Here is a 17,210-nt window from a genome sequence, read left to right on the forward strand (position 1 = left end):
GAGGCTACACTTACCATGTGGCAGTTCCCAGCTCTCCCTATAGCAGAGACCTTCCTCCTAGCTGAGACCATATGACTGACAGGAGTGGGGCAGAATGATCTGGGGGCCCTGAACTTAAAGAAAACATTAGAGGCCCATTTTAATCCCTCTCCACCACTATCTTCACTTAAGTCGCTCCTTTTTTCTGTTAGTAAGAGAAAAGTGGGTCCAACATGTATTAGAAGCATAATACAGAATAAGGCCTTCCCCCCTCCGCGTTTTAACTCAGATGGCAGCAACTTTCCCCACTTATTGTGGTGCTTACTGTGATATTTAATGCACGCTCTTTGATTACTCTCTAAACAGAAGGTGTTTTAAAGCTGGCGTAAGGGAGGTATCAAACTGCTGCTTGGGCTCTTTGGTAGGTGACAGGCCTACCAAAAAAAGAGATCACAAGATGCTAATTTGTTACTGACAATGGTCTGCACGTGTAGTGATGAGGAATGGAGAGGGACTTCCCGCAAGGTGCTGTGAGCTGCCAACCCAACAGCCCTTCCTTTTTATAGGGTCTCTTTTCAGGTCCTAGGATGGAGGGTATGAAGGGGCAGGGGGTAGGCTAGTAAAATTCACCCCCAGAGAAGAGCGGCTTTAGGAAGATGAGTTCCTCTTCCTTGCCTCCAGCATGGGAGTAGCTATAGCCAAAAGCAGGCACCAGGGATGCCTCCTCCAGTGCCTCACACCAGGGAGTGCTCAGTGTCCCTGCTCGGCTGGAGAGAAGCTTGGGGTTTTGTAACCAAGTTCGTTATAGAAAAGTTGCACTTTGCTCAACACTGGTGTTTGCATAGGAATGACCCTGTTCACAACTGCACCAGGGTCACCATCCAGGAACAGAGCATGCTTGCCTGGTCCCAAGCAGAGCTGGCAGCCAGTATGCTCTTTAATGAGCAAAACATGCTCTAGGAGTTTGCTTCACATCGCTGATTACCCTGCTGATGAGCGAGATGTAAAAGAATGGCCTCTTAATGTCAAGCCCCATTAGAACAGCAGGAGTGAAATCAATATTGGCCAAACAAAAGGCTCAGCCTTGTTGGGCAATGAGGGCTGTACAAAATAACAACACTAATCATAAGTTGGAAGAAGCAGCCAATAATGAAAACTACTAATCAAGACTTTGACTGGTGCCCTGTTAGGTCAGGTCCGGGGTGGTCAGTGATTGACATCACCACCATCTCAAGGATGTTCTATGAAAGACATCAGAGACGCTACCCAAGTCCTCCTTTACTCACCAGTCATAGCGCCTGGATCACACACCAGTCTTCTCACCGCTACCTGGGTGCATTCAATGGTTTCTAACTGTGGGGTGGTGATGAATGCTGATCTGATATCCAGCTACAGGAAACCAACTGAACCCAATTCCCAGCATGTTGTTTTGTAGGTACCCCCCTAATAGACATAGAAGTGCATAATCCCCTTCACTGCATAACAACACATCATCAACCCAAATTTGTCACCTGCTGTTTATATGGTAAAGAACAAACCAGCCCGTGGATCAAGTCCACAAAGGACTTACTGGTACTTGCTCCACTATCTACTTTGTAATTTAAGTGTGCTCTGTTTAACCACATAACGGATGAAGCTGACCCACAGCCCTCTATCTCGAGACCTCTCAAGCAGCCTTGAATCCACTAGGTCCCATCAGTTCCAAGGCTGTAAGGACACAGGGCTGGACGTCTTGCTCATCAGTGGGGTAATCAATGGTACGAAGCAAGCTCTGGGAGCATGTTTTGCTCGTTAAGGAGTGTGCTGGCTCTGCTTGGAACTAAGCAAGCATGCTCTGGTTGTGGACTCCCCTTCCCTGGTTATCGGCAGTAACCGTTACTCCTGTGCCATCTGGAGGTGCCCCTAGCTCACTGGGTGGAAACATTGGCCTTACAGGTGATAGATAGGACTGAACCAGTCTGACCAATAAACAGCTGGTCAAAGGACCAGAGCTGTTTCTTTGGCCCCACCACTGTCAGCTCCACCTGCTAGCTTCTCTTCACCCAGCAGTGCCACCCGATGTGGACTGCAAGGAGGACAGTAAGCCCCATGCACAGATGATGGAGGGCTTTATGGTGACCATAGCATCTGATTGCATGATTTATAGGCAGGCCACAAATCACCTGCCATTAAGAATTCCTGGAAAGTAACTGGGATCAAAGCTATGGGGCTTTACAGGAGAAGACGCACTGCTGCTGTGTTGGAAAAAACCTTGTTCCTCCAAACTCCCCTGCTACATCCTCTTTGGGAACAGAGAAATTTCAGCACCTGCCCTGTCTCCGATGCAAATGCTGAGGAACATAGCAAGGCATATGGGGTCCTCATATGGGGTCATTCAGTGCCTAGCGCAAGAGGACCCTGGTCCTAGCTGCAGGAAGGGGGAAGGGATCTGCTTTCAGCTCTGAGTTTTGCAGGAAAAGATAGATTTTCATAGATTCATAGACATTCACAGACATTAGGGGCTGGAAGAGACCCTGCAAGTTCATCGAGTCCAGCCCCCCTGCCACAGGCAGGAAGTCTGCTGCCTCAGGTGGGGACCGATTCCAGACTGGGGGCTCAGGAGGGAAGGGGTGAGGAGCTGGAATCACTCCCTGGTGATGTTTCAGGTGGAGGGTGCACTCCTTGCCATGACCCAAGCTGACTGCCCTCCCTCTGCACCTCCCCCTGGTAGGAGCAGATGATGCTGTAAAGAAACACCATTCACCCAACACTCTTAGAAAGACCAATTGCTTTGTATTACAGATCAGCCAAGTATGTCTCAGAATCCAGCTCAGGCGGATGCCACTGGCAGAGTCTTGGAGATCTGCAGATACTCCAGCCCTCCCGCGCCCCAGGCAGTAAAAAATAGACAAACTCTTCTTCTGAAACAGGGAAAATAAGAAAAGAGTGTGAAAAACCAAGGAGAAATCCAGCATCTTAGAGAGAAGCAGCAGGGCTCAGCCATACCATGAGTCCAGCCTCACTTCTCCTTTCTACACTGCTGGGCAGGGGGTGAACAGCTCCATGCCCGCAAAAGGGATGTGCATTCTCAAGCTTCATCTCATCCTGTTTCTCCCCCTCTTCAGCAGGGGTTAATGCTGGATCCAGGTCACCACAGGTGTTTCCAGCTATGCTGGGTCCCTTGCTCCCACAGCGTTTTGCTCTCTTCTGGGGCTGCCAGCACATTCAGTAGTAATCGTCCTTCTTGCCACCAGCTCCTTGGAGCCCTGCATGGTCCTTGTGCTCTTGGACCAGCTCCAGGTCATCATTATCATCCACCTCCCCTCCATGGTCTTCCTATGGGCAGGGAGAAAGAGGGGACATTAGCACTAAAGAGGCAGGGAGAAGCTCACGCGCAGGGATGCAGGACTAGAAGGGGACTCTGGGCCACTGTGGCCAGTCCCTACCATTGCGGAAACCACATAATAATCCTTTGTCCAAGAAGGTCTATGAGGAGAGGCCGTCCAGCCCCTCTGGCACAGAACAGCTTCAAAACCCCTGGGGACACCCCCTGCTAAACATGTCGTGGCAATGAGCTCTACAAGTTAGTTATACACAGTGTAAAAGGAAACTTCTTGTTGTTACTTTTAAATCTTTTACCCAAGAGTTTCATTTCAGACACCCCCATGCCCAGCACTGTGAGAGCCAGTCAGTCACAACCAGAAAATAAACCAAAAGCTCCATCTTGGGCTGTGCAGGGGTCTGGGGAGGGGCAAGTGCCTGCAGATCCCCCGTGCCTGGAACAACCAATGGCTTGAGTGTGTCATAGGAGGGGTATTTAAAACATCTGAAGCCTCATTTGCCTCCACTGTTACCAGGGGCCTGATTTTCAGAGGTGCTGGCTGCCTGCTGCTCTCCCTGAAATCAACGGTATCTTGGGACGCACCTTTGGAAAGCAAACAAGTTTCTTTGGGTAAATGTGATATCTTTTATTAGACCAACTAGTTGGAAAAAATTGTTCTCTGCAAGTTTTGGGGCACAAACACCGTTCTTCAGGTATAGAGAGTCTGCCGGTGAATTGTGTGCTCTCCTGGGTAGAAGAGAAGCCAACATGCAAAGTGCAGGTCTGTGAAAATGCAAATGAGCGGCAATGAGGCTGAGAGGGAACGGCAGACATTAGGTGCGAGACAGGTAGGTGCAGAGGGGGGAAAGGGGAATATTGAGCTGGTGATACAATGTAGCTGGTAAAATGCACACAGGTTACCTGGGGTTATCAGATGGCAAGCAGGTTATAATGTGCCATAAATCCTATATTTAGTCCAGGGATACAGGTTGTAGCTGTATTGGCCTACAGGCAAAAGGAATCAGAACTCGTGGCAGAGGCGATATCTTTTATTAGACCAACTAGATATTTGCAAAAAAAAAAAAATTATTTGCAAGCTTTCGGGCACACTCAGCCTTCCTCAGGCATAGGAGAATGCAAAGATTGTAAAATTTCTCCTAGGTGAAAATGAAAATTCATATTTTTAGCTCATGGTGTTTTGTATCCAGTAGATTTATGAAGTGAAGCTTGTAGGCTCATCTGTGAAAGGTGTTTTGTAAATTCCCTTTGAGGATCAGAACTGAGAGACTGGAGAGAGAGAGTGGTTGTCCTGTGAGAAGTGTGCCCCAGTGTGCCTGAAAGCTTGCAAAGAACAATTTTTTCCAGTTGATCTAATAAAAGATATCACATCTACCCAAAGAACTTTGTCTGCCTATGTCCTTAGACTAACATGACTACAACCAACAACTATGAAAAGCAAGGCCTGTTTGCGTACTTCACTAAGGCACCTGGGACCCAGAGTGCTGGGTGCTCCACAAGACACGGGGCATCAGTGCCCAGAGAAGGTGTCAAGAGTGGGCACCAGGACCTCGGGGGATCCATCAGAGCTGTTCAGACACTGATGGGCTGACCTTGGCTCTTATTCCCAAACCCACTCAGGGAACAATCATCCTGCAGAAGAGGGCAGGGAGGGGACATCAATGTCATACAATTTCTTGCTCCTGATCTTCTTGGTATTCATCCAGGGGGTCTTCCCTGTCCTTCTCGGGTGCAACAGCTTCCTGGAAAACATAGGCAGGGCAGACATTACTACAGCAGCCTGGTGTGATCAACCCGAAGAACACCTCCTCCTCTGCTTCCCAGGGCATAGTCAAGCAGCTCTGGAGAACAGGACTGTCCTAAGGTATAGAGGAAGCTGAATCAAGACCTTGGGACATCCATGAAGGACAGTCTACAGAGCTTCTGATTTACAGCCACTCCGATCAGGTCTGCATTTCACTGTCACTTCCTGTCTCACCTGACAGGCTGAGCAGCAAGGGGCCACCTGGTCCATGTGGACAGTGCTCTCATGAAGAGCCACCTGCACTGCGATCCCGTGCACCAGCCTTGCAAACAGGAATCGAGCTGGCTCGCTACCCGTTCCAACACCCACCAGATCTGGGAGGCGTTCACCGTGGCCTTACTCAGGGCTGCTCTAACCCCAAGCCTGCTTGCTGCCCTGGCTACAGAAAACCAGCCGGTGGAACAGAAACCTGGTGCCAGATCAAGACTGAGGAGGGGCAGACAAAGCAGCAGGCTCAGGCAGTGGAGAAATATGGGAAAACTGGAGGTAGGAGAGGTGCTTCTACAAAAGGATCTTGGCTTCTTCTGCTATTTTGTGTTATCTACTGTCCCCTCACTAAGCAAGTCTGATCAAGAGTTAAACCCTGTTTATCACTAGCATTTTACATAGTTCTGACTGCTGCAGCATCCAGACTGCAAGAGAGACTTCTCAATAGCTGGACTGCAATAAGCTAATGGTTACAAAGGACTTCACAGTGGGCTGCTTTGAAACTTTATGGGATGGAAAATCCTCAAAACAATGGGCCCCTCTTGCTTTAACTGAAGGAGAATCACCATTTCCCATCACCAGGACAGGTCTTACGATACGCAGCCACGCAGCTCCGATTCCATCTAGCAGAAGGCAGTGGGGTATGCGTGTGCTAGCCTGTTTATAGTTAAGAAGCTGATGACGAAAGGTCATTGCCATCTGAAAGGAGTCAGAAGTCAGTACGGGTTTTCGCTACAAAAGCTCTCACAACTCCTCCAAAAGTACCTGCCTTCTGCCTGTACAGTGTGATCAGCTCACCCCAGTCCTGTATGAAGGCAAGGATTTAAGGTGCTAACTCTTTTCACAGTCAGGCCCTGGACAGACAAAACATTTATGCTGTTGTTGTGAGCATTACACTGATGGAAAAAAGAAGCCAACAGATGATGCAAAAGCCTATGCAGGGGCAAATCAGCTTGAGAGCTCCCCTTGGAAGAAGCAGTGCTTGAACTATGCCACTGGTTTAGGTTTTGTCTGTCTCCAACCATTCAAAAGTAGCCAGTTGCTCAAGGCAAACAGGTAGCATTACTTAGCAGGGAGGTGCAAGTAACAGTCACTTACTGTGTGAGCTACCCCAGGAGAGCTGCTCCCAGCATGATGTACATCAGAATAAAAAACAAATGTACACTGCCCAGGGTAATGCATGCATCTGTCCAAGGTCTCAGAGTGACTCTGTACAGCACTGCAGGAGACACAGTTGCTCTCTCAAGAACTGTTTCACTGGCTTGGGACTCGTTTAAGCTTTGCTCCTGATCATCACTTTACAGCCTGACAGACAAAATGCTCCTTTTAAAAACAAGTGACAAGGAGAACATTCAGCAGCTTGTCAAAACGAGCTCAGATTTCCTCGTTGCAGAATCGGACTCCAGACAGCAAGAAATACTTGGCAAAATGAATGTCTCCCTTCTGCAAGCAAGCAGGTAGGATCTTTGCAAGGGCCACTGACACCAAGAGACCACCCCAGACAAGTCACAGAGGAGGGGGCCCCACTGGGTTGGACCCAAGGTCAACAGAGGCCAGCAGCCTGCCTCTGACACTGCCCAGCACCACAGGCCCTAAAGCAGAAGCAGTCCTGGTAGTAGATGTGGATAATCAACCTCTCTCCCCCGGCACTAGTCTTATTAGAGGACATCCTGATTTCCAGTAGTAAGAGGTGGGTTTCAGCCCCCAAAGCAAAAAATGAGTTGTGACAGCATTGCACACTGCTGATATCCACATGTGTACCTCATCCCTGTGTGAATCTTGCTATGGTCCTGGCCTCTCAACAGCATCTGAGAGCAATGAGTCCTGATTTAAACACTTTATTGTTTAAAGTGAATGTTTTTACTGAATGCAACAGTGGGCCCCGAGACTAGGAGACCTACCCTGTCCAAACCACTCACCTGCAGCAGCGGAGCATTACCAGGGCTGTGTCAGCCATGGCCTTGGCCTCACTGACCCAATGGAGAGGGCAAGCTGTCACAATCGGAATAATGCAATCAAATTTCTTCACCCTTCTCCTCACTCCTAATGAACCGATGGCATTGGGATGCTCAGGTCCCAGCCTGGCACTGGAGAAGGGGAAAATGTGTTGCAGAACTACTGAGCGAAGAATGGGAGCCAGGGGATGCGAGTGTACCAACCACTGGAGCAGGAAGCTCGAGAGAGGATGGCAGCATTGCTGGTGGCTTTTGGGGGCCAAAAGGAAATTTGGAATGGACTCAGCAGACTCAAGCTGTACAAAATTAGGAGCAGGAGGGACTCTCTCATAGCCAGATCACCATGGCGTACCTGTAAGCAGCTTCTGGTGGTACGACATAGAGGTCAGTGGGTGGGAAATCTTTGAAGGCACTGCCCTCTCCTGCCTGCCCATAAACCTGCAGAAGTGGCTTCCCCTCCCTTCAATCACCTGCGCTGGTTTCTCCTTTGTCCCCTCCTTCACCGGTCTGTTGTGTTCCTTGAACTTGTCCGAGGCCCCTGGCTTCTCCTCAAAGTCCGGTCTCTCCAGCTCGGCCTCCTCAAATTCGTCTTCCCCTTGGTTGTTGGGATCCTGGGCTGGGTCTGCAGCATCATCGGGCAACTGGGGAGAGAAGCATCTCGTTAACACCAAGCTGGTCCCGCTCATGACTGCATCCAGGTCTCACCAAGGGAACCAACAAGGTTGGAGACTTGGGAGAGTGCTGCTTGACTGCAGCCTCTAGGAGGAAGGCCTTTCCCACCTCCTCCAGGCTCATTGTACAGGAGCCCTCAGATCAGCCCACAAGCAGTACGGTTAAAGGAGGGGATGGGGTCACACACAGCTGGCAACTCTGCCTTCTCCTTCCACAGCCCCCATCCTGCTGCTATCCCATCCCGAGTCCACTCCAGGGGTCTTTCCAGAGTAGCCAGTTTGGTCCAACTCCTGATAACCTCTACCAGGCTTCAGTGTTAACAAAGCTCGAACAAGGTGTTACCTGGAGCCTAGAGCAAGGGAGGAAGGAAAGCAACACTCAAACACTCACGCCAGGAAACTGGTTTGCCCTGCTGTGATAGAAGAGCTCGTTTGCAACACACTGATGACCCCGAATCAACCCCTGGAAAGGAGGTGGCTGCAATCTCTATGCATTAAACCACTTTCAAAAGGAAAGTTGTCTTAAGCAAAAAGGCGACATGCTAGGCCTGTTGTAATTACTTAGGACAGCCCCCTGCCCAAAAGAACAAGGATGGTTTTCTAGGCACAGATGTTCTCAGGAGACATGTCAATGCACCCGCTGCTCTGGACTGTGGGAAAGCCAAGACATCTGCCCCGCACCACAAATATGCCTGGTGATGGACACGTCAGGCCTGAGCTGAGGATGAGGGGGAAGGAAATCATCTCTTGTGCTTAATATCTGCTGTCATTTTGCTATGGTGTCCTCCTCCGCCCAAGGGAGGCTGTTGTTTCTAGAGAAACGGAAGCAGCACCGAGATGCCTGTGTGGGGGAGATACCAACTAGAAACAGCTGTGTCCTCGCTGGGGAGGCAGAGGAAGGCGATTTTGCAGGGGTCATGGCTGTGACACCACTGTGGAGTCCTCCCTGGTTCAGTGACCTGCAGGCCTGGCTGTGGTCTTGCAAACCCAGCATCACTGGGGACACGAGCCGCTGCGCGCAGAGGCCAGGGATGGAAGGGGTAGGGGAAAGCTGTTTCTCTCCGAGGTCACTACTCCTCTCTCACCGCATAGGGGAGCAGCTGCTCTCTCCTTCAGCCTCTCCCAGATGGAGAAGAGAGAGGCTCTCACAACTGACAGGGGACTGTAAAAGCACAGGGGCGATAATATTTGGCACTTCACACCCTCAAAGCACTTTACCCTTTAGCTAATTGACAGACAGGGCCAAACAATGATGCTTCCTCAGAGCTGGTGCCAATGTACTTTCCCCTGCTGTTGGAGGAGCCCTGCAAATGGCTGAGGCCTCTCCTTCCACCCACGCTGTGCTTCTCTGGCCCTCTCCATACTGTAACCCCTCTTTCTATCACCAGGACCATCTCCCCATGGCCCCCTCCCAGTGAGGCAGGCTCTAACCAGGGTTTGCCTCCTATTCATCCCTACAAGAAGAGCAAGGCACCAACTCCCAACCGAAGATGCATTGTAACAGATTATGGAAAACCACTTTGCCAACAGCCCATCTCACTCACAGACCAGTTCTGGGTCTCCTGACACTCACTGGTGGGTAATTATACTGATTTTTCAGATGAGGAAACAGGCAGGGAATGGCTGGTCTGCAGAGAACTGGTGGCAGGAGCCGGGATGAAAACTCTTGGCTCCTAGTACTGTGCTGACCACATCTTCCCTTGAGCACTTCAATAGGAGCTGGGTTAAAAAATAAAATCAACAATCCCCCATTGTCCCTCATTAAAATAAAAACTTCTGGTGACGGGAGGAAGACCTTGGAGTGATGGTGGCACTGACAGCATCTACGAGCATAAGAGACTGGGTCAGACTGCAGGTCCACCCAGCCCCGAGTCCTGTCTCAGCGGGTGTTAAAGGGCACAGTATTTAAGCAGGGCCTTTCTAGACTGACCTTCTCCCTCCTTGTCACCCCCTGCAGCTTCCAGTCTCTGCTATAGTAGGAAGAGTGGTGTTTTTAACCAGACTCACGGGAGGTACCTAGGTGGCACCTGAGGGACTCGTCTTACCATTGGCTCCTGGGCAGCTGTGTCCTTCTGAGAGTTCAAGTTCTCTTCTCTTTCAATCATGCCAGCATCTGCAAGGAAAAAGGATGTGAAAAGTAGGCCCTTTGGTCCAAACACCTCACTAGAGGAGCAGCAAAAGACACCGTGGCTGGTATAAATGGGGCCCTGTTTGCAGTAGCAGGTTAATGCTGTTGTTGAGCGATGGCGAGTTATGGCATCATTACTGCCTGCTTCACCAGTCAGCACCTAGACAGGCTACAAGCTCATATTTGCTACTTCTAGAGGCAAGGGAAGGGGCAACTTTTGCATTTGAGGCCGGTGGGGTCCTGCAATTCAGCCCCAAAATCCAACCTGGGAGTCACTTTTGCCCTAGCCCAAACACGGGGTCTCCTGCTGCCTTGGCTGCACCCCCCCGTGCCAATACCCATACTTTCCACACATCTCCAGGGGCCCCCATTGGTCTGCCCTCACCTGCTAACACCACCTCCCACAATGGCAACCCCCGAAGTGTGGGAGGTCTGTTGGCGATAAAGAAAATCTCTGCCATATCCAAAACTAGTAAGGTGGGGAACAGCAGAAAACGCATGCAAATGACTGCAAATAATTGCATAGCCCAGAGTTACTGCACTGGCAGGGCTGGAAGGCGGGGGCTGCATCACTGCAGGGCTCACAAGGCACGAGCTGTACCTTGTACACGGGATAAGACAGGGGACTGCCATTCACTGTCTTCCCTTAAGTCAAGGTTATAGGAAAAATGATTCCAGGTGACAGTAACGGCAAGGAATTTGCAGTGACGCGTCTCCTTTTCGGGGGCTCGATACCCCCTGCCATGTCCAGTCCATCCCTCTGAGCCCCGGGAAGTGTCGAGAGAGCTGGAGTCCGGCTGCGGGGCGGTGGGATTTCCGAGCTGCCAGCTGCTCAGGCACTAATCTTGTTTTCAGGGAACAGTTTTTCCCTTGGGCTCCTGTGGAGTCTGGGCGGTATCCATGGCAACAACCCAGTTGTGCAGCCAGTCAGAGCATCACTCGCGGCCAAAAATGTGCCAGCGCAGGCTACAGGTCAGTGCCGCTTCCACCTTTGCTGGGGCATGGGCTGCTGATAACAGACGACGACACAATAAAAGGCACAGTGCTGGGGGCGGGGGGAAAGACCAGCCCCGCTGAGGGTCGGCTAGTGGGAGCAAGGTCGCTAGCTATGCTGACCTCCGGGCACAGGCTGGAGAGGGACACTGGGCCTGCCACAGCTCTTGCTTTCAGCGAGAGGGAGGCCCAGACCTAAAGCCTGGACTGAGAGCCCGTCGGATTTGGCCCCGGATCCACATTTCACCAGTAGGATCCAGCTCTGGCCCTGAATGCAACGGTCACTCCAAGCACTGATAGAGGGACCTTAGGAGCACGTTGCCATGGATAACGGTGAACGTCCGGCCACATCAGACCGTTTTGGCTGACCGTGTTTTTAGCTTGAGGCCACAGGGCCGATGTAGCAGGATGCTGTTTCTGCTCCCTCGTTCCCTAGACTGGCACGGCTAAGGTGACAACACCGGGCGCATCTACACGAGACATTTACTGCGGGGCTGCCTAATGAGCTCTACAGTTGTCTCAGCACCTGCAAGTGCAGCTCTATTAGGCCGCCAGAAACGAATCAACTCCACCGCAGGTTAGTGCTTGTACATACAAGTACCGTCCTGTGGCAGTGCTCTTTAGTGCGCAGCAACGTACATGTAGATGCTGACGGGTCTGGCAGGGGCAGGAGGGTCCTTCAGTGCAGGCAGCCCCACATTGGGGCACCCTCATGCCCCAGCCAGCCCCTCTGCACATATTGAGATGGGTCCGAGCGGCCCTGGGCTAGCAGGCTGACCCCCTGGGTCCCATGCCGGCTAGGGCTGCTCCGACCCAGCTCAGTGTGCTGCATTCGCCAGGCGCACGTGAAGACGTGGCACCTGGGAGCAATGAACTCCAGTGCAATATGAGCTGGAGTTTATTGCTGCATGTTAATAGCACATGTAGATGCACCCATGTCGCACAGGGGCTTGAGTGGCTGACAAGTAAGACCACAGCCCTCAACAGTCATCTCTCCGAGGGACTTCTGGGTTGAGAAGAAAGTCCTGTTGAGGTGGTGCCCGCCACAAAGTGAGGTGCAAAGCAGGACACACAGACAGCAAACTCAAGTGGCGAGGGGTATAATGAAAGGAGTTCTGCATTAATTAATTAATTCAGAATGAATGCATCAAACCCATCGCTCTCCTTACCTAGTTGATAGCACACCAAGTGTGCCCATAGACACCTGCGGATTTCACGCCGTACAGTTTCCACAACGCATCCCAGTCTCTCGTTCTGGGGGGATGGGGCAGTTCTTCTCCCAGGCTTGCAATCCAAGCCATGATCCATTTGATCCAGTGTCCTAGGAGCCTGAAGACATCGTCCAGAGTGAAAACAAAACGGATAGGGAAGACCTAGTCCTGCCTGCGATGTTGCTCAAGCCTCCCGAGGGAGCGGCAGGGTGGCGCGAAGGGGACTCATCATCCATTTTGAGAATGATCCTTCCCCATCTTGTTCGTTAACTCTCCTCCGTGACAGCAGCTCTAATGAGGGCCTTGCGCAGGCAGGGGCAGAGCGTCTGTGCTGTACATCCCCAGCAGTGGCTCCATATTCTTGGAACATCAAACAAGAGCCCTCCAGGCGGCAGTGCTCCCAATTAGACAGCCACATGGCCGGGGTGGTGAAGTCACTCCCTAGGGTGTCGATTCCAATTAAGACATGGAGGTCAAGACCGGCTGGTCTCAGTGTTTTCTGACCCCCACAGCGTTGCTGTTCCCTCCAGAGAGGAATCTGCTTTGATGTGAAGCAATTAGCTTGATTCCACAGAGGGGACTTGTTGCAAGCAGGTTGTTTAAAGATGAAATAGCGGCTGAACGTGTCTATGAGGGTGGATGGGGCATAGCGGCCTTGGTGCAAGAACACGTCTCCTCTTCTGCAAACTTCTGCCCAGTTCTGTCTGGAGACTGGCCCAGGTCATGGCAGGAGCAGTTCAATACCCAACAGGGCACACGCTGGGGAACTTGTGCCCTGGAAGGGAACTGAACTCATGATTTAGAGGCTTTCTCCCTGCCCCTCTTATGGCCCTATTATCCAAGGTTCATTGACGCTACATGCCTCTTGCTGCCTCTTCACACCCCACTGCTTTTCCTAATCCTGGCCCTCCCTGGAGCAGTGAGTGACAATTATGCTAAGATCCCCTCCCAAGAGACTAGGCTGGGTCCACCAGGCTGCGTGATTTAAGCTAGTGTTTGAAACCAGGACCTCAGAGACCGCATGAGTCCCAGCTCCCCAACCTCCCTGCCCTATTCCATTCACAACCACAGTAACCTGCCTGTGTACGAAGGATGCACACAAAAGTCCTGTTTCCCTGAACCCACATGGGATTAAATAGCCACTTCTCCCAAGCCTTTTTGTAGCCATCGGGTAGCCAAAAATCTCTCTGACTTGGCTCAGAGTCACACGTGCTATAAGTACTTTTCCTAGGTGCCTTTGGTACTTCTTTGCTGCCTTCTCTTTCTGGAGGTGCCTCTGCTACTTCTCAGCCACACACACAAACGCCGTGAAGCAATCAAATTGATCTCGCTGCATCCGGATGCTGGGAAATCCTTGGACCACAGGGCCCAGCCAGGATCCTGACTTCCAAGTGTCCTTGGTTTCACCTATTACTAAACAAAGGGGCACTAAATCCCTCACTTGGCCTGAATGGAAGGCTCCCCCACCCCATCAGGTCGTGGGAGGTGGTGTGACTGCCCAGCCCCTGGCATAGCCATAATTATAAATTGTGCCTGTGAAGTGAGGTGGGGATAAAGCTCTTCCCTTACAAGCTAGGGCAGTGAATTATTCATGAGCCAGTTTCTTGGCCTTCAGATGAACTCTAACACTAGGTCAGCTACCTTTTTTCCCCCTCCTTCTCCAGGGGCTGAGCCCAGGCGGGACCTCCGAAGGCAATTTGATCAGCAGACAGTGCCTTTCAGACATCTGCCAAAGAGTTCAAGTGCGGGTCTCCTCCAGCTGCCCAGATGTGCAGACTCACAGGCTGTCAAGCGGTAAGCTGCACTTGGCCGGCTGGCCTACAGAATTAGCTGGTCTCGGGAAGCGTTTGATCCCAGCCCCCAAAGGACCCTAGGAAATCCCTTCCAGGTTGCTTTGGTATGCAGGAGGTTGCATCCAGGGAACATCCAGGTTGGATGGAAGTGCTCTCTTGCCACCCAACAAGGTGATGCTGAGGAGTCTTCAAACAGCAAAGGAGAATGAGGACATCAGCCTTGCCTGTACATGCTGTGGAAAGGGGTCCCTTCTTTTTCTATTCCTGGAGGGGGAAAAAAAACCCCTCCAGCATCTATAAGGATGCTGTTACTCAAACTATGGCTGCTTCCAGCAGCAGCAACCGCAACCAGGAGTTTGCAATGGGGTTGTTTAAGCCAGTACTCATTTCTTCCCATTGCTAGGCAGAGAGGAGATGGCTTTGTAAAGGCCTTTGCAGTTTCATAACAAGCCACTCTGGCAGTGACTGACCTGCCTGCAGTAACCCAAAGCAGGGCAGAGGACACCTGGGGCATTACACAAAATTATTCTAGCGATGCAAAGATCCTCCAGCAGTGCTGAGACATCCCAATGGGATTGAGCGAGGACATGCACAGAAGGAAATGACTAGTGGCCCCGAGGAGAGCGAGGGAAGGTTGGGGCTGTTTGAAAGATGTGATTTCTCTTGATACCACACCAAATGATGGAAACCTTACCCATTTCGAGTTCCTCATTGTCGGTCCTTTCCTTTTCTGCCTCTTGATTGGCTGTGTGAGGCTCTGCCCCTCTCTTCTGATTGGGCAGCGGTAAGTTGCCATTCGGCATCGCTTGCTCAGGCCGGGTGTCAAAGTGAAGGCTCTTTGGATAATTATGCACTTGTTCTTCATCCATTTGGGCATTCACTTTGTTGATGATGTCCTGCCAGCTGCAGTGAAGTAAGAACAAAAAAAGAGAACAGCCCTTACAGCAGTAAGCCCCAGAGATATTTCAAGATGGCATTTCATAACCTAAGTGCAAGCAGGAAAAACTCCAACCGCATGCAAACCCCTGCCTAATTGCACATCTTTGGCAAAAGTAGCAGATTTCATTAGTGGTCCCTGCCAGCTGCATGAAACAGAACAATTAATATGCTGCATAACAGCAGAATAAATTATGCGTCATAAATGCAAAGTATTATTATTAGAACTGCTTTCATCTCTTATTCATGAGCTGCAATTTTATCTGTCCGGAAACAACAATATTTTCTCCCACTCTAAATTGCTATGTATTCATACCTCACACTAATGAGAAGACATAAAGTTCCCTTCTGGAAACGTTATCAAATCAAAAGTCCTCTTTCTGCTTAGCACAACAGTAATGGCACTACTGCCATAGCCTAGAAAACTTGGCCCAAACCCTGAAACTTCATTACTGAAAGCTGTAGAGGTTTGAATTGTGTATGTAGAAAGCCTCCCTGCCATCCCCTCACTCCCAATAAAAATAAGCATTATTGCAATATAGCACAGCTGTTCTGCTTCTGCGGGGGGGGTTTAATAAGATTTCTTTGTTGCAGTAACTGGCATGGATGCTGTCGTGAAACTCCATCTGTAGATCCTTTTGGGGTGTCTGTCTCTCCTACAGCCCAAATCTGTGACCTGGTTCAATGATCAAGCTAAAAACAATTATCCACGCTGCTCTGTCTCTGAGAGAAAAGGCAAGCCCTCCTGAGCAGCCATGAGTTGCTCCAGGAGATTTCTTCTTCTCCATCATGCTTTACACAGGTTCCTATTTCCAGCCGTACTTAGGCCTACGTTGTATCTCCTTCCCTACTTGCACAACAAGTGGTTTAGAGGGTATTAACAATGACCAGCAACAGGACAGGTACCAAATGCAATGCTCTTCTTCAATTCAGTATTCTCACCCATCAGGTATCTCCACAATCTCACAAACCTCTTTTGGACATCCATCATCAGAGCCTGTCCCTACAGCTGTGCATTACAGCTGCACAGAAGTGAGTTGTGGGGAGGTGGAGGTCACGGGGTGGGCAAGGCATAGGTGGATCTGCCATTAAAAAGCAGGGGGCCAGTGCGCACAACTCCTTCCACTTCACTGGCTTATAGAAGCCAGCAAACTGCTACCACGCAAGCTTTTAGCCAGGAAAACAGCACTTGACTTCCACTTTGGCTTCTCCCAAGACAGGAACAATTAAAATGTAAAGATGCATTCAGAATTCATCTGGAATTTGATGGTCTAATCTGACCTCTGAACTAGCTCCTCATGTTGGAAAAGCAGCATTTTTTTGCCTTCACACCAGCTTTAAGGTATATTTTGGCACTGGTATCTCCGGAAGAATGTCAGTGTGATGTTCTCCTCCATTTCACAAGCATTATCCCAGGTAAACAGCAGTCTTCTTTGATGACTGCTTTGATGATATCTTAAAGTTAGAGCCATTCAGAGGAAATACACCTTTCTATGTATGAGTGATCATATATGATCATTCTGTCATCATGACTCAAATACCCTTAGTTCTGTCTACAGGAGTCCACTGACCTTCTTGGCTGGGCATGTGTAATCAGGGAAAATCCACTTCATCTTTTCTCCAAGTTAGTTGGGTTTCTTAAGTCTTTCAATCACAGCGGCCTTGGTGGAGTGCAGGGAGCAGGGCTTCTCTGTGCCATGTGCTGTCCAGACACAGAGTCTGAAGAGAGAGTGAGGCTGGAGGACAGGAATGGAGATGGTCTCCATCAGAGCATGGGTGACAACTCCAAACAGACTCCAGCTGCCTCCCTTCTGGCTTTCCTGTAGCTCCAGATCTAACAGGAGCAACCTCTTCTTTGTTTCAGTAAAGTAAGTGGATGTGACCATTCAGAGACATTCAGGCAGGAGAGATGCGGTGTAAGAAGGTGCTGAGTTTGCAGAGTCGCTTTGTGGTTGAGGGATGGCACTGGTGGGAAGCTCTTTTCCCTGTGCAGAATGCTCCTTCTGCTAACTGATCTCCAGAGAGCGCCACATCGACTGCAAGCCTTTCTGAGGAGGGACCATACTTCTGCTGTGTGTGCAGGGTCCCTCTCCAGGACTGGGGCTACTCAGCACGACAGCAAGACAGATAATAACGATCCATGCCATAATCTGGGGGTCGAAGCCACACCTCTGCTCCGAATCCTCCTCTATCTGCAAGTGATTCCAGAGCATG

At 50.5% G+C, this 17,210-nt stretch overlaps 1 protein-coding gene across 5 annotated transcripts in view; it reads right to left on the minus strand.

The window, feature by feature from the left end:
* Positions 1-2,729: 2,729 nt before the first annotated feature.
* Positions 2,730-17,210, minus strand: part of LOC109293764 (Golgi integral membrane protein 4-like) — a 93,500-nt gene continuing 79,019 nt past the window's right edge. For 4 of the 5 annotated variants that reach the window (XM_019511859.1, XM_019511862.1, XM_019511858.1 and 1 more), the window contains 5 exons: positions 14,755-14,963; positions 9,981-10,048; positions 7,735-7,905; positions 4,969-5,040; positions 2,730-3,294 (listed from right to left, as the gene is read on the minus strand). In XM_019511859.1, the coding sequence (XP_019367404.1) occupies positions 3,184-3,294; positions 4,969-5,040; positions 7,735-7,905; positions 9,981-10,048; positions 14,755-14,963 (631 nt within the window). In that variant the 3' untranslated portion in view covers positions 2,730-3,183. The remainder of the gene's footprint in view (positions 3,295-4,968; positions 5,041-7,734; positions 7,906-9,980; positions 10,049-14,754; positions 14,964-17,210) is intronic. The other variant, XM_019511860.1, reaches the window with a different exon arrangement.

Source organism: Gavialis gangeticus, unplaced genomic scaffold (genome assembly GCF_001723915.1).
Source record: "Gavialis gangeticus isolate Ggan-Ray unplaced genomic scaffold, GavGan_comp1, whole genome shotgun sequence".
Classification (NCBI taxonomy): domain Eukaryota; kingdom Metazoa; phylum Chordata; order Crocodylia; family Gavialidae; genus Gavialis; species Gavialis gangeticus.